This window comes from Talpa occidentalis, unplaced genomic scaffold (assembly GCF_014898055.3).
Source record: "Talpa occidentalis isolate TD23 unplaced genomic scaffold, MPIMG_talOcc4v2.1 talOcc4.12, whole genome shotgun sequence".
Classification (NCBI taxonomy): Eukaryota; Metazoa; Chordata; class Mammalia; order Eulipotyphla; family Talpidae; genus Talpa; species Talpa occidentalis.
Window position 1 is genome coordinate 61795832 of NW_023601212.1, and position 27926 is coordinate 61823757.

General features: G+C 38.8%; 1 protein-coding gene across 1 annotated transcript; it reads right to left on the reverse strand.

Annotated features, from left to right (window-relative positions):
- Window positions 1-209: 209 nt before the first annotated feature.
- On the reverse strand, window positions 210-21401 carry FMO4 (flavin containing dimethylaniline monoxygenase 4). The gene is made up of 8 exons (XM_037508003.1): window positions 21270-21401; window positions 18754-18942; window positions 17958-18120; window positions 8195-8337; window positions 7076-7275; window positions 5659-6011; window positions 2558-2627; window positions 210-636 (listed from the first exon to the last, which is right to left on the reverse strand). Exons 1-8 carry the CDS (start codon window positions 21399-21401, stop codon window positions 210-212), a joined length of 1677 nt encoding a protein of 558 aa, XP_037363900.1.
- Between the last annotated feature and the right edge of the window lie 6525 nt (window positions 21402-27926).

Sequence of the window (27926 nt, forward strand, 5' to 3'; positions counted from 1 at the left end):
AGAAAGGAAGACAAGAAAGAAGGGTACTGAGACCGGAGGAGATGGTACAATAATTCAGATAAGAAATGATTGGACCTGAACTTGAATGATGGTAGCTATGATTGGACCTGAACTAATGATAGCAGTTATGATGAGAGGAGAGGAGGGATGCCCAAGATATTTGTAGATAGAATAAATATGACTTGGAGCAGTCCTCTTAACAATCTAATTCATCTCCACCAAATTTTTACTAGGTAAGGGGAAATTTGATCCTGTAGTTTACTTTGTACTGTTTTCAAAAAAGGTGAAGACTTATAAATCAGTAGAAGAGAGGCAAGTAGGATAGGTGCCCCCCAAATTTTTAAATAGTGTGATGTGGAGGCAGGTGTGGAGGAATTAGGAACGATTCGAGTTTTTAAAGGTTTTAGTGTCCTGACCCACTGGGTCAGGATAGCATTTCTTGCTCCATCCCATTTTCCAGGGCCCATAAGGCGGTACTGATAAGGAGTGCATGGCCCAAAGAAAACTTCCCAAGCTAGTCTGGGATCCACGAGGAACAGAAATGGGATATTGGGCTTCGCACCTATGCATGCAGCAATGTCATCCATATAGGGAATGTAGGCATGTTTATCTTCACTGGTATCTTTTATCACACCCCTGAGAAGAAAAAGAGAGATCACTTTGCATTTTCGAGTGATAAGAGTCACCTCTCTTTCCCCACATTTCATTTCATTCTATCAGAGTCAAACCATTCTTAGGAATGTTTTTCTATGTAGGGGAGAAACACGACTAGACTGTGGAAGAACAGTGTGGAAGCAGGGGAACTAGACAAGGGGTGACAGCAGGGGTCCTGGTGAGAGATGATGGGGCTTGATTTGGGGCATAGCAGCAGGGTTGGAGAAAGGTCTGGATTCTGAGTTTATTTGATAATAGGTGTTGACAGCATTGGCTGATCTGGGTGTGAGAGTAGAAGAGGAGAAAAGGATCAGGGATTTTGATTGATCATATGGAATGAGTAGCTACTGACTGAGATGGAGATGTCTCAGAGCTGCCCATGTGTAGCATGGTCTGGGGTGTGGTGGAGGTCAAGAGTTTTGTGGACTGAGAAAAGCATGATGAGGTTAAAATGAAATAATAGCATTTATTTGGGGGGGGGTCTTAGATTTATAAACTGGGGAATATAATTTCAGGGATTAATCTAAATTATGTCTGCTAGGGTTTTTGTTCAAGGTTTTTTTTAAATGTAATTTTTAAAAAAAATATAACCATTAAGGTGTATTCTTTTTTTTTTCTTTAAAGATTTATTTATTTATGCATACCAGAGCTGGGGTACAGGCCCCAGGTGTGGGGGGTGAGAGGATTCACCAGAGACAGAGTGGGGAACAGAACAGGCAGACTGACTGAAGTACACTGCTGAGGGGAGCAGCGGGTGAGACAGGAGAGGTCTGCTGAGCCATGTGGGTAGCTCCTTGGCTGGCCAGGGGATTGAACTCATGCTGCAGAGACTGCAGGCTGCGGAACAGTTCATAGTGCTGTGCTTAACCCCTTGCACCACCAGGGAGGCCCGATGTTGTTATTTAAATTTACTAATGTTGACAGTGAGGCACAGAGAAGTTAAGCTCCTTGGCTGTGGATCCAACTTGTGCTGAAAGTGCTGCAGTAGTTGTGGATAGCTTCATAGTACTGATGCTTAACCCTTTGCACCACCAGGGAGGCCCCTGTTTAAGGGGTTTTAAAGGAAAAAAAATGGGGGAAGAAGGATAGAACTGCAAAAAATTAGAATTCATCATAGATTACATTTCTTGCAGTTTATTGGCTTTTGGTTAAATCGGTTTGGTTTATTCTGGAAAAAAGGAAAAGAGAAAAAAAAGTTCTCAGAGGTAGCTATGTCCAGTTGGAAACTGGTTCTTGCCAGTCAGTAAATAGTTTTTAAAAGTTAAATGCTCAGTAAGATGGCATTTTGGGCACAAGACAAAGCTGGCTTAGTCTAGCTAATCCCTCTTCACAGCTTTTAGGCATATTACATTTGATATATCTACTCCATACCTAAGTGGAAACATCTAGACAGAAATGGATTGGGAATTGGTGTTCTGGAGAGAGATTTGGGCTAGAGACACAAGCTGGGAGCCATGAGTTAGGATGACATTTAAAGTCACAGGCATCTAAGGGTGAGTATTCACAGAAGGGAGAAAAGACCTGAGGATTAGGATTGGGGATCATCAATTTTTAGGAGAGAGGAAAAGGAAACACCAGTAAATGGAGAGAAAGTGCAGTCTGAAAGGCCAGAGGAGAATAAAAACAGGATGGAGTACCAGGGGCCAGTGAAAGGCAGCAATGTCACCTGCTGGGGCCAGCCTCTGTGTTCTGCTGGGGCAAGCTGGTACCTCACCTGACACACATGACACCACCATACTGGTGGTTGGAGGAGTCAGGACTAAAAGGATATTCTTTGGATTCCTAAAGCAGTTGTTTCCAATCTACCACAGTGCTTCTCTATGCATGGTTTTTATATTGAAGATTTTTTTTATGTAGTGGCATATATTGTTGATTTTTCCTGTAGATTTTCCAGATTTCTTACCTTTCTATGAGTTCTTTCTTTTTCATATACTCAGCCATCAATTTTTGGGATGGAGGTATCTTACAGAGTCCTGTGAGAAAAATCAGAAACAGCACTGAAGTCACAGGAGGTTTTCTCCTTGAGTTTTCCTCTCCCAGGGAAATATGAGTGTCAAAGCTCAGAATGGAATTGGAGTGCAGAGGATAACTTTCTGGAGTAAGACCCCTTCCAAATCCACTTGGCCAGGGTGCTCTACTTCCAGAACTGTGACAACGCCTCGTCCTCAGCCTGTGCCCACATACTGGTCCTCAGAACCTGCCCCAGCTGGCCTGTCCCTGCCTCTTTTCATCTGCAATCACATGACACATATTCATACGTAGTAGTATTTGTTGTTGTTGTTTTTTTTAAGATTTTGTTTATTTATACAAAAACTGGGGTACAGGTCAGAGGTGCAGGAGGGTGAGAGAATTCACTAGAGACAGAGCAGGGAGCAGAACAGGCAGACGGACCAAAGACACTGCTGAGCAGAGCAGCAGGTGAGGCAGGAGAGGTCTGCCACGCCATGTGGGTTTATCCATGGCCAGCCGGGAATCGAACACGTACTGCAGAGGTTACGGACAGCTTCACAGTGTGGTGCTCAACCTGCTGCGCCACAGGGGAGGCCCCCATAGTAGTATTTATATGTATTAGATTGTTCGTACACCCTTGTATTGTAGTGTGTGTGCGCTTGTTTGTTTGTGTGTGTGTGTGTGTGTGTGTAAAGCTGTTCACTGATGAAATGTAAAACTTAACCCTATTTTAAAACCCTGCTTTGGTATATCTTTGCTTCTGTTTCCCAGAGCCTCAAGCATGGAAAGAGGCACCTGAGGTCTCTTCATCCTGCTGAGGCTTCATCCTCTAGAGTTGGTGTGAGTATGCGTTTGTTCTCCATCTTCCTTCTAGACCATCAGCGCCTGAACTCTGTTTCCTGATCAGTTCCACCCCTGCCAGGGGTCAAGTGCTCACCACTTAAGATAAACCAAACTTATCTCTGTGGTGTTCTAAACACCAGGGTTATTTTATTCTGTAGAAAGCTAGCACACTATTTGGTAGTTCATGATTGCCTCTTGGAGACTTAGAGTATGATCTAATCGAGTTTTATTTGGTTAGCTTTGTCATTCTGATAAGTATTTTTTTTAAAAGATTTATTTATTTATACAAGCACTGGGTACAGTCAGAAGCATGGGAGGGTGAGAGAATTCACCAGAGCAGAGCAGAGAGCAGAGCAGGCAGACTGACAAAGTACACTGCTGAGGGGAGCAGCAGGCGGCAGAAGAGGTCTACGCGCCATGTGGGACCCTCGCCTGGCAGCTGGGGAGCGAACTGGCGCTGCAGAGGCTGAGGGAAGCTTCTCAACCCAGCGCTCCACTGCTGCGCCACCTGGGAGGCCCTGATAAGTATTTTTTTGAGCTCATAAAATAAACAGGTACTTAAGAGTCTTCTGTGGTTTTAATATAATTGGATAATGCTGTGAAAGCACTTTAATTGGGCTTAAGGAAATTAAAATTTTGTGATAATTTAGTGAAAGTCTGTGGAGTTTTCCCCTATCATGTAAATAAAATGAGATTCCCAAACCACCTTCTACCACCCCCTTTCAAATAGCATTTGCTAATTTAGTTGAACACATCATTTTTAAGTATGGTTGATGATATCTATTATATTTGTGCAGTGTGTCAGAAGTCAATATGATTTAGTACTATGTTATGGGTTATTTATAAGTTGCGGGTGATTGCTTTTATTCATTAAGGACAAAATACTGCTAAAGGACAGTTTATTGACATGAATGTTTATAGTTTAAAAATAAAAATGCGTTCTTTAAAATGCTAAGTAATCTAAAATTTGCCCAACTGAGAGAGATGATTACAGCAATAGTTGGAGGAGCTACCACTTAGTGAGCATTTATTATGTGCCATGTATTGTACTGATTGCTTTTTTTTTTTTAAAAAAAAGATTTATTTATTTATGCATACAAGAACTGGGGTACAGGCCAGAGGTGGGGTGTGTGTGTGAGGATACACCAGAGACAGAGTGGGAAGCAGAACAGGTGAAATAAGTTGCAGAGGGGAGCAGTGGGCCAGACAGGAGAGGTCTGCTGCACCGTGTAGGTCACCTCCCTGGATGGGCATTGAACTCATGCTGCAGTAGCCATAGATTGCTTCATAGTACTGACGCTTAAGCCACCGGGAGGCCCTTGTACTAATTGCTTTTTTTAAAAATATTTATTTATGCAAACAAGAACTGGGGTGCAGGCCAGAGGTGTGGGATGGGGGGTGAGAGGAGTCACTAGAGACAGAGTGGGGAGCAGAACAGGTAGATCTACTGAAACACACTGCTGAGGGGAACAGCAGGAGAGACAGGGGAGGTCTGCCTTGCCATGTGGATTAGCTCCCTGGCTGGGGATCGAACTAATGTTGCAGTGGCTGGCAATAGCTTGACAGCACTGAGACTTTAACCCTTGAGCCACCAGGGAGGCCCCTGTACTAATTGCATTGCAGACATTCATTTTGCAAAATCCTTGTGAAAGAGTTCTTATTATCCCCATTTGATAGGAAAAAGGGCTAAAACTTAGAGGACCTCACAAAGCTAATGAGTTTCAGAGCTGGGATTGGACCCCGTTATCCTCGTAGTGGTAACTAACACCATCTAGAATATTTCTCACGGGCATTTCCCAAAGGTTACAATCTCCTCAGAACTGAACTTTTTCCACTGTGTGCCTCATCCTAACATTTTTCTTTGGAAGCAATATTAAATTCTACTTTTAGCAATAAATGGAAAGACAGTAAATAAACTAGACTAGACTAGACTAGAATAGGATTCTGAGGCTTCCAATCATTTCAGTTAGTCTGAGAAATAGGATCATATTCTGTTGTCCAAATTTATCCCATCAATAGAGTCAAAATCTCTCTATTCAGTCACATGAGCAATATAAACATACTCATCACAATGTTAGACATATATAAAATTAAGCATTCACTTTTTGGGGGGTATTTTGTTAGGTTACATGTATTTGATCTTTAGCTACATTGCAGGACACTGATTTTAAGAGTTAGTTGATTACATAGAACTTTATATAGTCAAGGTACCTTTGAAAACTCTTGTGGCCCATCGGGCCTGGAGCTCCGTGGCCGATAAGATGGAACCTGTGAGGCTAATGAGGCCGATGATAGCTAGTGTGGTCCTCTCTAGGTTTGAGGGAAAGACTTGCTTGTACAGGAAAATCTTCTTTGCACAAAGGCTTTGGAAAGGTTCTTCAAGAAAAGGAAAAGAAACTGTGTATCCTGTGGAGAAGATTACAGTATCTATGTTTTCTTCCACAGTCCTGTCTTCAAAGATGACAGAGGTTTCAGTAAATTCCTTCACGCAGGTTTTTATGGCCACAGTCCCACAGAGGATACACACTGGCAGCTCATCATTTATGATTATTTTCATTTTTTTCCTTTGATACAGAGAAAAACATTCACTGTGGTAATATCTATGAGACACGTCAGCAAATTATTCATTTGGTCAAATCAGTGAAATTTATCAACAAAGACAAGCAAGTGAATCGACCGATGCCTTATTCAAGACTTTCTCCTGACTTACTGTACATATAATGTGATTTGTTTTCCTGTTCTTGGTAAAGGGTACACGGAAAATTACTAAATCTAGTCTTTTCTGGTTGAGGTTTAAAATTTTCTAACTCTTTGAAGGAATTTCTGGAGCAATGTTCTTATCAGAGAGTTAGGATAGATACATGACAATCCTTCTGAAGATCAGTTTTGGGTCTCACTGCACTCAGGCCTCAATCAAAGAGAAAATTAGCAAGAAGCTTTTGGACAAAAATTTGAAAATCTGAATCTTTTCATACTGATAGCTATTTGCATTATGAACATTAGTCTAATCACAGTAGATATAGTGGTTTTATAAAATTTATATGTCAAACCATCTGGCACCACTAATTTTCCTTTTGAGTTGAAAAATATCTTACCAAAAGACTATATTTGGGTAAATCATATAGTGAAGGTCACATTTAATGACCTTTGCATGCATTTCAAATGTTTGCCAATGTGCAGCTCTATACAGATGTATATTAAAATACATGATTCTAAGAATTTCTATTTGAAATTCATACTTCTAATCATTGAGCCAGAGTACACATTTATTAAAAGTTACTGGTGGTTGGCCACCCTCACTCCTTGATACTGTGGATACTCTAGTTGTAGATGGTAACTATTCTAATATTTCCCAAAGCTGACCTAAATTTACTGATTTTCAGGCTGGAAATGAAAAATTTCATTCTCCATTTTCTTCTCGTTTCATGAATTGCTGCTTTTGTAATCAGACAGAGCATACCCTATTTTTAAGAATCACTGTGATACCTGATGGACATTCTTAAGAAAATAAACTCTCAAAAGGATAGACAGAGGAAGCATTACAGTTATTGAACATTGGAGTTCTGAATAAAATAGAATGAGAAATATCGATTCCACCATTTTATCATGAAATAAAAAAAATAAGTACCCCTTTGTAATACTTAATCCATAATTCTCATGGTTAAATCTTTTATTCAGCTGCCTTGCTAGACTCCACTTTTGTACACACAAAGGCAGAACTTCAGATATAAAATTATGGCATCTTCTTGTATTCATCATATTATATGGGTAGCCCCCATCTGAAGAGCGGGCAATAACCCAGGTACCAGTTCTAGTACTGAGAAATACCTAAAAAAGTGAGGCAAGAAGGATAAATACGTGATCATCATTTTATAGTATTTTTCTTCAACATATTTCAAATGTTCTTATCACATTATGATCTTATAACAGAGAACATAGATTTACAAATTACTATCTGTTCCTATTGCTGTTACTGTTTTCACAAATCACACTGATGTGACCTACATAGCTGTTAAAGTATTTTCATTAGGTTTGCTATACAGAATTAAAATACCAGTATATATGAGCTATTGATTTGGCATTTTTTTTTAACATGTAGATAATAAAAGAATCTAAAGTGAAGATTTGAAAATACAATTTTAACTGAGTTTAAAAACACTATTCTCTCCAGACATAATCATTTTCCTATAATTTATGATAAAGTAGAATAGATTTCTAGTTGTGGATCCTTGCTGAGACTCTCTAAAATCATGATGTCTACTTCTTTGGCAAAATAAGGGTTGTTTTTATCTTAAAACAGGGTATAAATATCATGTCTAATAGAAAACTTGGAGATGTTCAGAAAACATCCTCTCCTTTTTAAATAAAAAGGAAAATAAAATAAGTAAAAATACATGGAAATTTTGCTGTAATTACAAAGGGAGGGTAAAAAAGAAAGTAATTGACCTGGTTGGCACAATTTGTTCATTTGGTCTTGTTCCTGAAGGAGCATCTCTGAAAATTCCAGTGGCCTGGAAACCACATAATTTTCCTAGACCCTTTCTTGGAGATGGCTCAGTTTTGTTAACTGTGGATTTTAAAACAGTTCAGGGAGGGTAAACAGTGGCTTTAAGGAAGTTCAGGGTTTTTTACTCATCTGGCATCCCCTAATATATTAACTGGCCAGTAAGTGTTATAATTTTGAATAGCCCTCTCCAGTCACTAGAAGTGATGCTGGGAATGGGGCATGGATTCAGGGATGATGTACCTGAGAAGCTGCTCGACTGAGCTCCACGGCAACATCCCCTCCAGTGTTTCCGAGACCAATTACCAAAACGCGTTTGCCTTGAAAGTCTCCTGCGGTCTTGTAATCTTGACTGTGCAGGATCTGGCCTTTAAACTTATGGATTCCTGGAAAGAAAAGGGGATTATAAAATTGAAAGAATCTAGAGTTATGATTCCCTCATAGACAGGCATAGGGTCTGTGATAAAAAAAAGGAAGTCCCTGAAATATGGCAGTCTGTTGCTTGTACTGATAATTGTGGGAGGTAGAACCAGCATATGCTCTTCTATGCCATTGGATGCTGTGAGCCTAGATACAGATTGGGTGGAGTTTGCTTTATTGAACATTTAGGAACACTTATATTCCATATGAATGGAATATAAGCAATGACTTAGGAAAGTTAAGCTTATGCAGACAACAGTAAGAAACATTTCATGCCTTACCTGGAAATCCTCTGCAAGAAGTAGATTATTTGATGCTTGTTATTTTACACGATAGATATATTCCATATGTGTGTCATTTGTGTATATATTTACACATTGAATTTTAATTCAATTAAAATTTCTCATAAAAGATATTTCATGGCAAATTCTTTTGTAAATATAACTTTATTCTTGTGATTCAGACTTGTTACACTTTGCTTTATGTTACTTTTACTTTGTGATTTATTCTACTGGATTCTTATGTTACTTGTTATTTCTGATTGCTCTCTCAAGCTCCTAAGATTCTATCAATAGAAGTACCACTGTGAGAATATTTACATAGTGAGAAAGTCAACCAAATATTTTTCCTCTTTCTTTATTTTGCTGATCATCTCCATGGCAGATGGGCGATTTGAAGCATGAATTCATATAAACTGACAGTGGTGATAGCCGTGGAAGTAAGGGTGTTTACCGTGGAGGCTGCAGCTATGGAAATTTTGAAAAGGTAGCAGAAGGAACAAAAGGGGGCAGAGACTGACCTGTTGACTGGTGAAAGGAAACACTGACAAGGAATCAGAGAGAAAAGTTCAGACAGACTTGAGAGCCTTCAGTCGAAACTTCAAGTGCCTCTGAAATTTAAAGTAAGAAGACAAAACTCTCTCTACCATATATCCTCCTACTATTCATTTAGTGACTCATTCATTTACTCAATAACATCATTGAATAGCTACTATATATAGCGATATTTTAAAAGGATTCTTTGCATCCTGAGGGTCCCCAAAGCAGAAAACTAAATGTAGTAGTTGCCACATTCCAAATGAGATGTTTAACAAACTGCAGAGTTTGCGAAGAATGTGTAAACAGACCCATTTCATGAGCCTTAACTCTTCTTCCTTATTGAGGGATTAGTGTTGAAATGGCAAGGGGATGGAAATTGGAGACTTTCATGAGAGGATTTTTTTTTTTCATGAGGTATTGTTAAAGGACTGTGGTGCTTTCTGTCCCTTTGGCATGAGCCAGGTTCTGGGGGCTTCAAGGAGACCACTGTAAGATATTGATCTTTGGAGTCCATTGGGCACAACCTAAATGGTTGTAATGGAAACTACCAGCAAGGGGTGATGGGTGCCCCATTAGCGAGATTTTCTGTCTGCTATTGACAGTATGAGGTTCTCATTCCTGTGGACCAGATGAAAGTCACATATGAGAGAGTTGGTTTGATGTCAGTCTCAAGTGACTTTGCACAAGGTAGCCATGTGCACAAACACTGAGTCCATGGCAGACAATCTCTATGGAGATGGCTCTGGGAGAAGCTAGGTTTTAAGGAACTTGAAGTGCTTGGCCTATAAAAAGGGTCTGCACTGAGAGACTGCCAGTAATGGAACATCTCTCTGAAGTAGAACCAATAATAGCACCCTATAAAGCATTAATCCTTAAATACCCCAAGAACCTGAGAAAACTAGTACCAGTTTGGTGCCAGTCAAGAAAGACCTTCCTGCCCCCTTACTTTTTATCTTTCCCTTGACTCTAATTCTGAAAGAATCCAACTGCAGTTGATGGGTGAAGGGTCTGGTGGGAGGTGGAGCTTATAGAGTTAGGGAGAAATCAAGCTCACCAGCTAGCTGTGGGAAGGGAGAGGCTTCACTATTATAAGTAGTTGCAAATTTTGATCATTGTATGAGACAAAACATTTTAGTTATGAAAATGAGGTTTTCTGGTAATTTAAAGTCATCAGAGGACTTTTCATTATCTGGAGTAAGCAGAAGCATGAAAACTGCCTGATTCTGCATGCAGGGGCAGGGAAATGTCAAACACTACAGATTAGGTCTGCATGGACATTATAAGAAAAAACACAGTTAGTTAATAACTGTACCTTGCAAAAATCTGTTCTTTCAACATTATATAGCCCAAGGGCCTACTTTAAGTCTATATAACTTTGATGATAAAATGCAGTCTTTATCACAAGTTGTTTATCTTCTAGTGGGAAATAGGTAAATAGACAATAGCTAACTAATATTTATTCAGCCCTATTAAGAAAGTCCCAGACATTCTTCTAAGGGCTTTGTACATCATTTAAAAATTTTTTTTCTAATTTTTAATTTTTTGAAAGATTTTATTTATCTATGCATACAAGAACTGGGGCACAGGCCACAGGTGCGGGGGGTGACAGGATTCACCAGAGACAGAGTGGGGAACAGAATTGAAATACACTGCTGAGGGGAGCTGTGGGAGAGGCAGGAGAAGTCTGCTGTACCATGTGGGTAACTCCTTGGCTGGCTGGGGATTGAACTCATGCTGCAGAGGTTGCAGATAGCTTCATAGTGCTGTGTTTAACCCCTTGCGCCACCAGGGAGGCTCATATACATAATGTTTAATTCAAACCACACAGCACTGGATAGGGTGGACAGTGTTGTTATTTAACTTTACTACTGTTGACAGTGAGGCACAGAGAAGTTAAGAAACTTGCCCAAGATCATAAAGTGAATAACAAAGCCCTGCTACTCCAGTCACCTGCTCGATCTTGAGTCATCTGCCTCTGGATCTCAGTTGTCAAGTGTCACACTGTACTGCCACTATAGTTGGTACTATAACAGCTCTAATGGAGAGTCTAACCTAGACTGAGCCAAGGAAAACACGTTATGGAGGTAACTTTCTTCTTTCAGGATGCAGTTTGAGGGCTGATTAGGAATTTGGCAAGGAAAGCACTAAGGGGATTCCAAGAAGATAGAACAGAGTATGTACTGAATGCTTAGAAAACAGGGCATCAAATCATTCATTGAGGTTTTGCTGGAGAGGAACTTCTTGAGGGCTCAATCTTGGCTTATAAATTGTGTATCTTCCATGTTATCTAACACAATGCCTTGAAAATTATAGGCTCCTTATAATTGCATATTTGAGCAAAGGACACAAGGAAACATAGGATGCATGGGTAGTTTCTGAGACAATGTTTGGTCAATGCAGTGCCCAAAAGGAAAAAAAGGAATCAATTTGGTAAATCACAATTACAAATTCAGGAAAGAAGTAAAAGACAATTATTTCAACTCCAGATGTGATATGTGTGATAATGTTTGACTTTCAAGTAGTTGTGCTAACACTTTGTAGATAAAGCTTATACTTTCTATGTATTTTTTTGATAGGTACAAAAGTAATAAACCCAATATTTCCTACAGAGACAGAAATTCAGGTGCCCCAGTAAGACATTCATGTCCAACAGAAATTTTAAAGCTCTCTGTGAGACATACTGCGGTGATTGGTGAAAACCAGAAATGGAAATTCAAAAAGAGTAAATCAGATGTCAGAGTGGTTTTGACAGAATTTTAAATCACTGAAGAAATGTAGGAGAGTTGTAGCTGTCTTGCACTCTGGTATAAGTAAATTGACAGAAATTATATCTATTCCCAAATGATTTGGATTTTGTCCAGGATTGTTTTGTAATGTCTTGCTATTTCCTTGATGGACTCATATAACTACTCAGGCTATTTTCTGAATTGCTGGGATGTCTGAAATGTTTACTTTACCACTGAATGAGTTCAGGAGTACCGCCCCAATGTCACTTTATTATATTGATGATTTTGAGCTGAAAGCACTTGAAAAACAGCAAATACAAAGAGAAGATTTTTCCCCTTAAAGGAGCTCAATGGTCAAAAATCTCCTGTGAGTTTCATTAACCAGAGAAGATTGAATGACAGGAGAGTTGACTAGAAATTGATACCACATTCAAGGAAATTTTGTCACAAATGATCATCTCTCATATTTACTCTTCTAAGGGCTCATTCATTTTTCTAAAAACCATTTACTTTCCCTTAAATTGGCCATGTCCCTCTTCCATTTCCCCTACCTTAAGATACTATATGAAATCTCATTGGTGGTTTTGTGAAATGTATTTTTTTTTCCTGTGATGCCCCCACATGTAATATAATAAATGATTTTTACTTGTTTACCTTTACTCCTGTTATTTTGCCTGTTGTCAGTTTATTTTTATTTTTATTTTTTTTCAAAGATTTATTTATTTATACATATAAGAACTGGGGTACAGGCCAGAGGTGTAGGGGGTGAGAGGATTCATCAGAGACAGAGTGGGGAACAGAATAGGTGGGTTGACTGAAATACACTGCTAAGGGGAGCAGTGGGCAAGTCAGGAGAGGTCTGCTGCACCATGTGGGTAACTCCCTGGCCGGGGATCGAACTGGTGCTGCAGTGGCTGCAGACAACTTCATAGGTTGCGTCTTAACCCCTTGCACCACCATGGAGGCCCATGTCAGTTTGTTTTTAGACCCAGCTATTGAACCAATAGGTAGAGGAAAAGTCTTTCCACTCCCAAATCCTGGAGGTGGCATGTTTCAAGGGAAACAGACACAGAGGGTGGTTCATTTTAGAAAGAAAGAAATTATAATCCTTTCCCTCAGCCCTCAGAATAAATTGATCTGTTAAGGGATGTTTTCTATTGCAATTTTAGTAACATGTATATGTGATTTCATGTTCTTTTCATAATAATCTCTTGAGGTCTTTATTGTTTTCACTCATATTTTACATATATGAAAACAGATTTGGAGGGATTATGTGATTTTTTTTTGTAAGATCACAGTCTGTGAGTAGGGGAGCTGGGATCAAATCCAAGAACTGTGAGGCAAGATTCTAGACTTTGAACCTTAATGCTATGCTCTGTCACCCTCTTCCAAACAGGATTGTGATCTTTAACCTCTATGTCAAAACCTCTCTCGCTCTCTTTCGCAAGTTCATACTATGATCACTTTGTGCATGGTAAATTGCATTATTAGTTTGCTCAGAGAATGAATTCAAGCTGTATTTAGTAGAAAGCTACCTTTTACAAAAAATCTTTAAGCTCAAGAGTTCTCTTATTTGGCATTTTCTATTGCAGTCATCCCCCTATCCCAGAACCAACTTTGCCAATTTACATACCTTATATCACCATTTGGAGGCTTGTTTCTCAGCTATTGGTTGATTGTCCGTAACAGCATTCTCTAGTTATAGTGTAAGTAGGACTGAAGGTAGTTAGGAGTACAGGGTAAGCCATCCCAAACCTTACTGTAAGCTATATTCCAAAAGCATGTTATACATTTTTGACACTTACAATACATTTCCACATAGAAATATTGCTGTAAGAGGTGGTTCTATAGTTATTTAGTTCTTTGCCTTTGTGGATTTAGTTCTAGACCAGCAACAAGCCAGAAGCCCACTACCCATTTGGACTTAATTTTGGCATAATAAAAAATTATTAATCAAATTCTTAATCTATTCCTAAACACATTTTTTGAGAGGATATTTTGTTAATTTGAGATTTTATTTATAAGTCTCAACAATTTGAGGTTGGCTGAACTAAATTTTGAAAACTTTTCTTCACATTCTTCCTTTAAAATTCTATCATTTCGAAAGAGGAGAAATCACAACGGACACAGCAGAAATCAAAAGAATAATCAGTAACTACTATGAACAGTTATATGGAAACAAGTTCAACAATCTAGAGGAGATGGACAAATTCCTACAACTCTACAATCACCCAAAGCTAGATAAAGAAGAAATAGAACACCTAAACAGACCAATTACAAGCAGCAAAATTGAAATGGTAATCAAAAACCTTCCCAAAAACAAAAGCCCAAGACCTGATGGATTTACAAATGAATTCTACCAAAGATTCAGAGACGAATTAGTGCCTATCCTTCACAAACTCTTCCAAAAAATTGAGAAGGAAGGGACAATACCAAACACGTTCTATGAAGCCAACATTACACTAATACCAAAACCGAATAAGGACAACACAAAAAAGGAAAACTACAGGCCAATCTCCCTAATGAACACTGATGCAAAAATCCTCAATAAAATTTTAGCTATCAGAATCCAACAATGTATCCATAAAATAATTCACCACGACCAAGTAGGATTCATTCCAGGGACACAAGGATGGTTTAACATCAGAAAATCAATCAACGTTATCCAACACATCAACAAAAAGAAATATAAAAACCATATGATAATATCAATAGATGCTGAGAAAGCTTTCGACAAAGTGCAACACCCATTCATGATAAAAGCCCTTGAAATTCTGGGGATACAAGGAACATACCTCAACATCATAAAGGCCATCTATGACAAGCCAACAGCCAGTATCATCCTCAATGGTGAAAAGCTGAAAGCAATTCCATTAAGATCTGGAACAAGACAAGGATGTCCACTCTCACCACTGCTTTTCAATATAATACTGGAAGTCCTAGCCAGAGCAATAAGACAAGAGAAAGACATACAAGGAATCCAAATAGGAAAAGAAGAAGTCAAACTATCACTATTTGCAGATGATATGATAATATACATAGAGAACCCCAAAAACTCCACAGAAAAACTAATTCAACTTATCAATCAATTCAGTAAAGTGGCAGGATACAAAATCAACACGCAAAAGTCAGTAGCCTTCCTATACACAAACAATAAATCTGAAGAAGAAGAAATCAAAAAAACCATCCCTTTTATTATCGAAACAAAAAAAAAATATTTGGGAATAAATCTAACAAAAGAGGTAAAGGACCTATACAAAGAAAATTATAAAACACTGTTAAAAGAAATAGAAGAAGACACAAAGAAATGGAAAGACATCCCCTGCTCATGGATTGGAAGAATAAACATTATTAAAATGGCCATCCTTCCAAAAGCAATATACAGATTCAATGCTATTCCAATCAAAATTTCAATGTCATTCTTCAAAGAAATAGAGCAATTATTGATGAAATTCATATGGAATCACCAAAAACCCCAAATAGCCAAAGCTCTACTGAAAAAAAAAAGAAGGAAATGGAGGCATCACACTCCCAGACTTCAAACTCTACTACAAAGCCATAATCATCAAAACTGCATGGTATTGGAACAAGAACAGACATACAGACCAATGGAATCGAATAGAAAATCCAGAAATAAACCCACAGATTTATGGTCAACTAATCTTTGACAAAGGAGCAAAGACTATGCATTGGAGCAAAGAAAGTTTGTTCAATAAATGGTGCTGGGAAAACTGGGTTGCTACATGCAAAAGAATGAAGCTTGACCACTACCTCACACCATACACAAAAATCAACTCAAAATGGATTAAAGAACTAGACATAAGACCTGAAACCATAAAATACATAGAAGGAAATATAGGTGAAACACTATGTGATCTGCATATCAAAGACATCTTTACAGACACATCACCCAAAGCAGTGATAGTGAAGGCAAAGATAAACAGCTGGGACTACATGAAATTAAAGAGCTTCTGCACAGCAAAAGAGACAATAACAAAAACAAAGAGAAACCCCACCAACTGGGAGAACATTTTTGCACCCAACACTAATGATAAAGGACTGATCACAAAAATCTGCAAAGAGCTGATGAGACTCAACAACAACAAAGAAAATAACCCAGTCAAAAAATGGGCAGAAGAGCTAAAAAGAAACTTCTCTGAAGGGGAAATGCAAATGGCCAACAGACATACGAAAAATTGTTCAACATCACTTGTAATCAGGGAAATGCAAATCAAAACTACCATGAGATACCATCTTACACCAGTGAGAATGGCACATATTAAAAAAACTAGCAACAACAAATGTTGGCGAGGGTGTGGAGAAAAAGGAACTCTCTGCACTGTTGGTGGGAATGCAAACTGGTCCAACCACTATGGAGAGCTGTGTGGAGATTTCTGGACCTACTAAACATAGAGCTTCCATATGATCCAGCAATTCCACTCCTAGGTATTTACCCAAAGGACACAGAAACATCAATTCCAAAGAACACCTGCACCCCTATGTTTATAGCAGCACTATTTACAATAGCTAAGCTTTGGAAACAGCCCAAATGCCCAAAAATAGATGACTGGATCAAGAAGATGTGGTACATATATACCATGGAATATTACTCAGCATTCAAAAAAGATAAACACATGCAATTTGCAGCAACATGGATGGCACTGGAAGGGATCATGCTCAGCGAAATAAGCCAAAAAGAAAAAGAAAAATACCGGATGGTCTCACTCATAGCAGGAATCTAGAAAACTTAAATAAGGGATCAGGAAAATGAATAACTATAAGAAAGTGAAAATCAAAATCAACAAAAAACTATGAACCAGAGACACTTTTTGGGGGGTGGGGGCCGGGAGGGGAGGGATTGGGGTCAGAATGGGGCATGTGCAGTTGTATGGGGGAATATAAAAATAAAATTTATTATTTAAAAAAAATACTGAATGTATTTGTCACCTTTGAAAACTAAAGAAAAAGTGTTATGCAAATACTATCCTATTTGAATAAATAAATTTGCATACTGAATGTAAAAAAAAATAAAATTCTATCATTTCCTTAAAAAAGTATGAACATTTCACTTATTGAATTGCCTTGGAAGCCACTGACAAGTGACAGCAGAAGAGTACTTTCATATATTTTAGTAGTCTTCATTTGACCTCAAAAAATGGAGCTTTACCAATCCTGAGCATATAAAAAGAATGGACCTTTGGAAGCAAGAGAGTTTGATTCTGTAAAAGGAAATTTCTAAAATCTTTGTTATGATAGTCTGATTTAAGAAGAGTATGGATTACTATAGTAGTAACTACTTTGAAAGGTGCAAATAGTTCTTTAGATATATAATTTCTGGTGTGTTTCTTAAAAAAAACATCTATCAAGTTTCCCAAAAGCCTCACTTCCTTTAGGTTATTGAATAACAGGAACTCCTGATTCAAATGACCTGTAATTCAGTGACAAAAATCAAAACCTGTTCTTTTTCATGATAAAGCTGATAGTTTTGAAATTTATGTGAACACTGAACTTGAATTAGACACACATCTAACGCTTGAATGATGGGGCCTCCCTTGTGGTGCAAGGGGTTAAGACGCAACCTACGAAGCTCACCGAAGCCACTACAGCACAAGTTCAATGACCCCGGCCAGGGAGGTGACCCATATGGCGCAGCAGACCTCTCCTGACTCACCTGCTGCTCCCCTCAGCAGTGTATTTCAGTTGATCTGCCTGTTCTGTTCCCCACTCTGTCTCTGGTGAATCCTCTCACACCCCACACCTCTGGCCTGTACCCCAGTTCTTGTATGTATAAATAAATAATCTTTTTAAAAAAAAGCTTAAAATGACATTAACATTTATAGTAATAATAGTAAGACTGGACACCTACAATGTGCTTTATATCTTCCAAAGGTATATACTATTTTGAAGGTACACGTTCATTTTGTATATATTATTTCTGAAGGAACATAAAATTATTTATCATTATTTAGAAGTATTTACAATGACAAATCAATAGCTTTTCTTCTAGAAGAGTAGACATGATCTCAGGTAGAACTGACTCACCAGGAAAAGATTCCAGAGGTAAGCAGGGATTTGGGAAGTGTCCGGTGCAGACCATGACAGCATCAAAGACATCTCTTTCCTGCTTCCCCTCTGTGTCTGTGACGACTTCCCACTGACCAGTTTCATTAAAGTCTGGATGCTTTGTTATGCTGCACACTGTGGTCTGAAAGCAGAAGGCAGTTGCTTTACATCCATCACTTTGGGATCAGGAATGACTGTTAAGGTGACCATGTTTGTTACTTCTAGTGGATAAGGCAATCTCATGCTCTGAAGTCTGCCAATATTGATTTGTTTTGCCCCTAGAGAAATTAAGTAACTTGTGCAGAGTCTTAAAACATATCATATAGACGAGCACCCAAAACACTTGAATCCTTTCATTGTAAGGAAAAGCAGTTAATTTTTATTCCTACAGAGGAGATGCATTATACTTCCTGATGTCTTGGAAAAATTTAGAAAAATGAGTTTTGATGCATTATAATTTCTATGATTCAGATCTCTAGTCATTGCTTCCCAATTGGTTTCAGGAACAAAATTTTTCCTTTCATCTCAGAAGAAAAATTATAAACTTCATCCTAAATGAGAGCTTAGATTTAGAGAAGGAATCGGGAAATTCCAGTATTTTACTAATTTCTGGGCCTGCAAGTGAGTAGCAGGAGAAGTGACAAGGCTTTGTTACCTGCCTTATTCAGGTAGAGGTAAAAATAAGATATAAGTTTACTTAAGTATCCCATTACCATTAGATTGCTAAATGGACCAGTTCCCATTCATCTGTCTACCATAACCCAAGGTGTCTTACCCTAAATCGAATATATTTCAGAAGGTCAAAATGCTTAGCAAATTCTTGGAGATAGTTCCAAAATTTCTCATGCTTCATGAAATTGGGGTAGTCTTCTTGGAAGGGGAAGTCACTATAACATGACATTTCTTTGCAGACATTTGTCACTAATGATTTGTAGACCCTGGTCATCCCATCTTTAGATGTGTCCTAAGGTGAAACATAGTTAGCTTGGAGGGATGGGGGAGACATGAGTAAGAGAACAGAAATCACAATGGCTTATGCCAGCCCTGTTGAGAGGGCTGCACAGCTGTTAGTGTTCCACTTGTAATTCCAAGAAAACATAATATTGGATCCCATCCTATACTTATCACAAATTATTGATGGCATTGGAATGATTAAAAACAGAATCTTTCTCAGGCTACAAAGAAGCTAACCAAATTTAACAGAACTCTCCAAGACTCACATTGTCTTTGAACAATTCCTTCAACATGGAACCCATGGTCCATTCTGGCTCCCTTTTTTTCTGCCTTTTCATGTTTAATCCCCCCACTCATGCTCCAGAACTCTTCCTCTGCCCTGCTCAGGGAACTGCTCGCTGGCTTTTGTATTTACTATCTCTGTATACTTTCAATCTATGTATACACTCTCTTCACCGGATCCTTACTATCAGCACTTAAAATACTGGGGTCTTTTATTTAAAAAACAAAACAAAAGCCCTTTTCAATCTACATGTCTTCTAACTTTCTTTCTCTCTCTCCTATTTCAATCTTCATAAAATAATTATTACATATTGGCAACCTTTGTTTTCTCACAGATTCCTCAAGTTGTTGTGTCACTCATTCTCTATCACTCAAAAAACAAAACAAAACAAAATCTATTTTAAAGGCACCAGTGAATATCTTGGGCCTGAAGCTAATCTCTATTTCTCCTTCCTGTCTCTTTGAAAACTTCAGTCACTGTAAGATCTGTGTGAGGTAGCTGTCTGGTCCCAGAGCACCTTATATGGTCAAACATTCTTTAATGACAACAATAGATTCTGAGAAATGCATCATAAGGCAATTTGTTATTGTATGAAGACCTGAGAGTATAATGTTACAAAGCTAGAAAGCATAGCCTACTGCATGCCTAGGGTATATGTTACAGCTTATTGGGACCACCATCTATGGCATCTGTCTTTGATTGAGATGTCATTTAGTGATGTACAATGTAACTCTAACAGAAAACTGATCACATTGTAATGGTTTGTAATGGTACTATTTCTGTTACCTGTTAGACTGTAGGGAGAGCAAGGTGTCTGCCTATCTTTCTCTCCATTATGTCTTGGTAGTAGGGATATGACAAGTACTTGCTGCATCAATGAAAATTAATACCATAACTGCATTCTTAAAAAAAGGTAGTATATATATATGATTAGAAGAAATTACATAGAAAATTTAATAGTTTACCTGTAAGTATTGTTATGAGGTATAATTTGTATTTTTCCTTAAAAAAATCTCAATATTATTTTCTGAAAGTAATCTACATAATGTTAATGTAGAAGGAACCACATCAGCCATGGGATCAGATACCAAAAGTCATACAATCCAGACCCAATACTTTCTTTTCATTTACATTTGGTGGTTTGATGAGGATACTAGTATGCCAGACTTTTTTCTAGGACACTACAATCCTAGGATTGTAACCATTTCTGCTTATAAACATTTGCTTGTTCAGTCTTTTTACCATCAGTCTTCTTACCATCAAAGATTGGTAAATACACCCCCTCCATGAAGACTTCCCTCATTTGTACTGGTTTGAAGTCATCTTCCCTACTTTGCGTTACCATAGGTGTTGCTCCTCTCTTCCTCCTGAAGCATTTAGTACTGGGTCCTCCAATTTTCTGATACTTTATACTCCATCCCTGGGACAGGTCTCTTGATTCTCACTGAAGACCCTGCAGGACATGTCCTCACCAGAGGCAGAGGTACTTAACTACTTTCAGCCACACCTTATGATGCTCAGGTTAACTGATGTTGGCCTACTCTGAGCATAACCCTCTGGTCTGCAAGTTCCACTCCTAAGAAGGACTGATCAGAGACTGGGTTCTTCGTATTTTGATAAAGTGAAGGTTATCACCCAAACCTTTCAACGTCTGGGTCCTTGCCTCACCTTGCCAGTTGTCTTTCCAAAGACCTGGTCAACACTGGGTTCTACTCTGATCCATATTCATCAAAGACATTCAGGTTACCTGATGTGACACTGCTACTTTATCTTAGAATATCCATGGTCAGAAAACCACTGTAACTTCAAATACCCTGATTGTCTATTGGGTGTAATTCTATCTTCCTCTCTCTTCTAAGAATCCCTGTCCTTTTCTGAACAATTTTCAAGGTTCATCACCTATGAGACTGCATCCTGCATAGTTTTAGTACTGCACTGTGTGTATGCTCGTGTTGTTGCAGTGAGCTGCTTCCTCACTTGATCACTAAGATAGGCTAAAGCCACCACAAATGGCCAGGATTATGGTTGGGGGTGTGATGGTATGAACTACGCACAGTGAACTTCCACAGTCCCCCGATGTCATTGCTTTTTTCAAAGCAGATGGGCTGCAGGTCCTCATCCAAGCAGCATTTGATGGAGGACAGGCCACTCACACCAGCTCCAATCACTGCAACTCGCTTGGCCATAGTAGACTCTGCTAGAGGAAGGGATAGAGGGCTTTTTTAAAAAAATATTTATGCATACAATAACTGGGGTATAGGCTAGAGGTGTGGAGGGTGAGAGGATTCACCAGAGACAGAGTGGGGAGCAGGACAGGCAGATCTACTGAAATACACTGCTAAGGGGAGCAGCGGGTGAGACAGGAGAGGTCTGCTGCGCCATGTGGGTCAGTTCCCTGGCTGAGAATCAAACTCATGCCATAGTGGCTGGCTATAGCTTGATGATGCTGAGACTTTAGCCCCTGAGCCACAAGGAGGCCCGAGAGAACTTTTTGATGACAAAGGTGGAAGGGAGCCCAACTTTTGCTGTGATATAAATATCCTCCTTTTAACTTTGATCTGAGGCAGAACCCCATTTTAATTAAGAATGCAGGCTCTGAAATCAGACTATTTTCTTATTTAAATATTTTATTTTATATAATTCTTACACTTTTTTCATCTTTGCACAATGTATGCATTTTCATTTTGGTTATATTACCCATACAATTGCCCCCCACCCCTGCTTATTTTGACTCTAGTCCTTCCTTTCCCCGCCCCTCCTCCCCCCAGTGTGTCTCTGGCTTATATTGCTTGTTGATTTTGATTTTTACTTTGTATTGATTAGTCTTTGAAATCAGACTATTTTGGTTTAAATGCTGGCTTAGTAACAGTATAAATTTGGGCTTAATAACAGACTTTAATTTTCTCATCAGTAACATGAGGATAGCAGTAATAACAACAACACTTATTTTAAAGGTTTGTTGTAAAGATTAAATGACTAATATATTTTGGAGGGGCTTTAGAAGTATGTCTGCTATATAGTAAGTGCTCAATTAAATTTAGCTTCTTTACCATCACCAAGCCCCTCTGAACCTTAGAAAATGTAGCCAGCAGAAATGTTAGTTTTTATTCAACACATCTAGAGTTCTAAAGAACAGTTGGTCTTGGAGGCATGTCCTGCCACAAAACAAAGATACTACATTAATCAAGGGGGCAATTCTTACCCTTGCAGAGAGGCAAGATTTACTGATTACTATACAGAACAAGAAAGAGACAAGAAAGAGACAAGAGACAAGTCCCCAAAGAAAGAGACAAGTCCCCAAAGAAAGAGACATGGGATATTTTAGTATCCAAAATGAGGCCAAATGAAAATGAAAATACCTGTGTTTTTCAGCAGGGATTAGAGGAAATATGTGTCATGGAGATTTATAACCAGTATTTCTTGATTTCATAATTTGGGCTTCTGCAATAAAGCTTTTGCTCTGATCACCGCTTAATACCCTCTTTCCTTCTATTCTGCCTAGAGAAGACAGCTCACACAGATAAGATTTATTGACAAGTTTAGAAGCAAGTAGGAAAACAAACCTGTAGCTTCCTTTGTGTTGAGGAATTGGAGGTTCAGACAGCTCCTAGTCAGAAACAAATGACCTCCACCAATAAAAATACTTGAACTTTCAGGCCACTTGATAAGGATCTGGAGTTGGAAGATCTCTGTTGTGCTGTCTTTGCAAGAATAACATGAAAGAAATGGAATTGGTAAAATGCAAAATGTGTTAGATTAGCAGCATTAATTTATTCAGCTGATGTACTCTGGCTGATTTTAAGTGCAGGTACTGAGCCAAGTGTGGGAGCTCCAAAGGTGATTGAGATCTAGTGAATAAATAATACTAATATAAAAGGATACAATGATTGGCCATAAGTAGGTGACCCTATGTGGAGAAAGGCTGACACACAAACTGTCATCTGGTACATTCTATAAGTGTGCTCTGGTTCAGTGTTTGGAGACATTATTGGGCTGTTCAGGTATGCCCGAGACATGGTTAGAGACACAGAGTGAGCTGTGTCTTTTCTGGGCAAAATATCTTGTCCTTTACAGACCAATTTAGAAATGGTACAGGCAGAAAAACCAAATTGAGAATCTGCACCTCTTCAAATTATGTAGTATTTGGAGATTTAATTTTTTTTTAGAGATTAAAAATTCCTGAGTAGGGCCAGCCATGTAAAAAATATGCTTCAAATCAATAAGGGAAGTTAATGAGTGAAATAAAAATTGAGAAATCTGAGTTCCAGTTCTGCTTCTGCTTATAACCAGCTGCATAGACTTGGACAACATTCTTGATTTCCTAGTGAGATTGGTCCCACATTTGCGAACTAGAAGCTTCTAGTTTTCATTTCCTTCTGGTTATAAAGAATAATTTTTACATCTGAATGTCAAACAATTGGTGCCAAAAATCGATGTGGATTGCAAGGCAGGAGAAAATACTATGGATTTGAAGGGTTGGGAGGATATAAGGTGCGAGTGAACTCTGTAAGCTGGGCTATAAATATAAGCCTTTGGGGCTCAAAGGTTGTTTACATTTAGTTCTTTGGTAGACATGAGTCATAATCTATTTTTTAAATTTAATTTATTTTTGATTGATTAACTTAGGTTTACAACACTATATAAGTTTTAGGAATATAAATTTATGCCTCTGCAAATATTTGTCACCACACCTACCACCATAGCACCAATAATCCACCATAGTCCATTGGGCCCTCTCTTCTGTTTATTGCCCCCCATCTTTCCCAGCTGATAGCCTCAATTCTGCAGAGAGACTTCTAGGGATTATTGTGTTTCCTTTTGGTCTATTCTTTATTTTGTTTCTCTACATATCCAATAGGAGTGGAAGTATTTGGTATTTGTCTTTCTCCTTCTAAGTCCTCTAAACTGGACTTTTGAACAACAGGAAACCCCATCCCATCTCCGACAGAGCAGCAAATACAGAAATCATTTTTGGGACCTGCAGAGACTAGGGTGATTTATAAATTGTGTTATTGATTATGATTTATTTGAATGTGGAATTTGATCTGTTTACATTTTTGATGACCACACACCAATGCTTTTAGTTTGTTACAGAATTTCCTATCATTCCACCAGTGAAGGAGTTTGTGTTGTTCAGTTCCTCAGACTCCCATCTCAGCCATAGGATAAAGTCAGAGGTGAGCTTAGATTCACAGAAAGTCCCATGATTCTGTTCTCACCAGCACCTTCCTTTTGGGTGGTTTCCTCCTACAATATCACTTCATTTACTACAACATTGTTTGGCTTTCTGACTCTCCTGAAATCTGTTGTTTCAATCCTAATCAAGAGGCCTTGAGAATCACATTCACTCCTAAGGTATACAGCCACAGAGGAGAAAATTCCTCTTATTAATCAAAGCTTACACTTAAGAGGGTGCCCCTTTCCCTAGCCCCCAACTAAGGGGGTACATGCCAAGAATCAGGGCACAGTGGGTTTGATCCTGAAGAAAACTGTGCCTAGAAGTAAAAAGATGCCATCTTTGTGAAAAAGCAGCATTTTGGAAACTGCTCTCTCCAGACAAATCAGTAACTTCCAGTAACTTCAACTCTAAGATAAATCATCGTTAAATTTCCCAGTTCCCAAAATATAAGACACTAAAAAAATACGGTAAATTTTATCAGCCCTTTGTTTTTCTCAATGCATAGACAACATCTGATAGATATGTTAAGTATCTGCCCAGTTTTTTTTTTTTTAATAAAAATCCTTGAATTGTTTTTCCAGGCAAACTGTATAGAGTTCTCACAGAATTCTATAGAAGCTCAGAATTTGGGCAACTTTTGCAGGGCTCTATTCCTCAGTTTTGATTCTTTAATAAACTCACTGGCTCTTGCCCACTTCAGATTATTTAAGCCAACAATACTCTGCAAAGTAGCTTTTGAAAACATTTCCCCATGTAAAAAAAATCAGTACACTTACCTTGTTGGCATAGACCAAATAATCTGAATTAAGGTATTTCTCAGCGCCAGTAACTCTTTTTTGTGTGTGTCTTAAAAATTCTCAAAATCAAGCTTTTTGTTTAAAAGAAAAATAAAGGAATGTCGACTTTGATCAAGGAGCTATCAGCTTAAAACAAAACCCACTTGTCTTTTCTGTGTTAATGGTGACAGCAAGAAATACACTTATTGAGGAAAAGAAAAAGTTGTGTGGGACACAAGCTTGATAGTTCCGTGATCTTATGGGAGGGTTTAATGACGAGTTAGACTATGGCATTTGGATTGGATGGAAGTGAATGACTCTGTCCCTTTGCCCCACCCTCCTAAAGGGCACAGTTCAGGCAAAGTTCTAAAACTTGAAGGGAAGCGTGTGGTAGGCAACTACTTTTCTTATTGTTGTCTTTAGAGGGCGCCAAGTCATTCAAAATCATAGTCTATTGGAAACTTCTAACCCCCCCTCTTTTTTAAATATTATTTTAGAAAAAGATTTGTTTATTTATGCATACAACAACTGGGGTACAGGCCAGTGGTGTGGAGGGTGAGAGGAATCACCAGAGACAGAGTGGGAACAGAACAGGCAGACTGACTGAAATACACTGCTGAGGGGAGCAGTGGGTGAGACAGGAGAGGTCTGCTGCGCCATGTGAGTAACTCCCTGGCCAGGGATCGAACTTGTGCTGCAGTGACCATGCATTGCTTCATAGGTTGCATCTTAACCCTTTGTGCCACCAGGGAGGCCCAATATTATTTTTTTAATTGAGGTAAAATTGATTTACCACACTATATATGATTTAGGGGTATTGGTTTACACCTTGTCAAACATCTGTTACCATATCACCCTGAACACCAATGTACCAATCATTCTCCACCACAGTACACTGGTTCTTCTTCCCCCTTCACGACCCACTTCCAACCTCCCCTTTTGATGGTCTCAGTTCTGAAGTCGGCTTTCTAAGACTGTTTAGCTTTGTCTGTTCCTTTGTTTTGTTTAGTTTTGTCTGTTTCTTTGTTTATATTCCACACATGAGTGAAACCTCCCATAATTTGCCTTTTTCCTTCTGAATTATTTTGCTTCACATAATCTCCAGTTCTATCCATGTTTTCACAAATGGCAAGATTTCGCCTTTAATATAATATTGCTGAGAATATTCCATTGTGGGTATATATACCACATCTTCCTAATCCACTTGTTTCCATACATTGGCTATTGCAAATAGTGCTACAATGAAGATAGGAGCACATCTGTCCCTTTGAATTGGTGTTTTTGTGTTTTTTGGATAGATACCCAGTAGTGGAATTGCTGGGTCATAAGGCAGATCTATTATGAATATTTTGAGAGCCCTCCTTTTCTATTAAGGCTGGATCCGTCTACGTTCTGAACAGTGTATGATATAAATCCTGACTCTTTATCCCTGGCACTATCACAAGAACTGTCCAAAGGAGAAAGTAACTTAGGTGACTCTCACCTCATCAACTTCTTCCGTATCTAGGGTTCTCAAGCCCCAGAGTATGATTTTAAAATTCAGAATTTATAAGGAATTTAAGTAGTTTCATCCCTGCAGAAAGGGTCAGCAGAAGGAGTTGGTAAAACATGTTTGAAAAAACATAAAATTATTTTTGGATATTAACTTAGGACACAAGAAGAGGAATAATTACAGAAGCAGTGGCGATATTAGAATGCTAAATAGGCACCATCTTTTTTTTCTTTTCTTGAAAAAGTTGCAGCAAAGGTCATCTTATCTTCATTGAACAGGATCTAAATCAAGAGCACAAACACAAATGCCCACCAGGGTCAGGAAGGTAATAACCCTGATGAGGGGAGAGAGCCAGAAATATCTGCCAGAAGAGCAAATTGCCTGTATTAGGTTCAGCTCAATGGTGCTGTTTGAGATCATGAGCTCAATATTGCAGGCCATTCAGCTCTTTTCAGTAGAAACTGCAAATCCAGATTTTTTTTTTTAAGATTTATTTATTTATTTATACAAGCACTGGGTACAGTCAGAAGCACGGGAGGGTGAGAGGATTCACCAGAGCCAGAGCGGGGAGAAGAACAGGCAGAATGACGGAAATACACTGCTGAGGGGAGCAGCGGGCTGCAGGAGAGGTCTGCGCGCCATGTGGGACCCTCCTCCGGCGACCAGGGATTAAACTGGCACTGCAGAGGCTGCAAGCAGCTTCGCAGCCCAGTGCTCAACCGCTGCGCCACTGGGGAGGCCCCACAATAGCCTTTTCTATAAGGAGACACAGGTGATCTGACTTGTCACTCCCAATCAGTTTTGAGTCCATTCTGTATTGGGAGTTTCAAGCTCAAGCAAGTAGTCAAAACTTAAATATATTAAATGCATGCCTGCTCTTGTAGCTATCCAATAGTTTTCCCTCTGTCCTGGATGCCAGCTCTGTGCACCCTTTTATCCAGCACAGAGTCTCCAAAGTTCCCAATGTGGGTGTGTGTCCTGGTGTCATGAGCTGTAGGGGGGCTCCATATGGCTTTTCTCTTCTTTCTTTGAATTTTGCTGCCCTGCTGTTGCTGTGAACACAGTTTAATTAAAGTTTTCCCCACTCCTTTCTGCTGGACCTTTGCCTCTACTGTATGCTATAGTTGTTTATCTTTCAAGGGTTGACTTTGTTCTTGTATAATTTAGTTTGAGTATATAGTGGAGGAGAGCACAGCAGCTTCCTTCTGCCACCATTTTGCTGGACTCCTCTCCCTTGCCTTATTATTTTTTTGTAATAAACACA

Bases quoted from the DNA above. Each gene is read 5' to 3' on its own strand.
- FMO4 (XM_037508003.1), bottom strand. From the start codon at position 21,401: ATGGCCAAGCGAGTTGCAGTGATTGGAGCTGGTGTGAGTGGCCTGTCC. The intron at 18,943-21,269 runs GTGCGTAGTTCA...GTTTCACCTTAG, and splicing joins GGGGACTGTGGAAGTTCACT to GACACATCTAAAGATGGGAT. The intron at 18,121-18,753 runs GTAAGACACCTT...TTCTGCTTTCAG, and splicing joins TGAAATATATTCGATTTAGG to ACCACAGTGTGCAGCATAAC.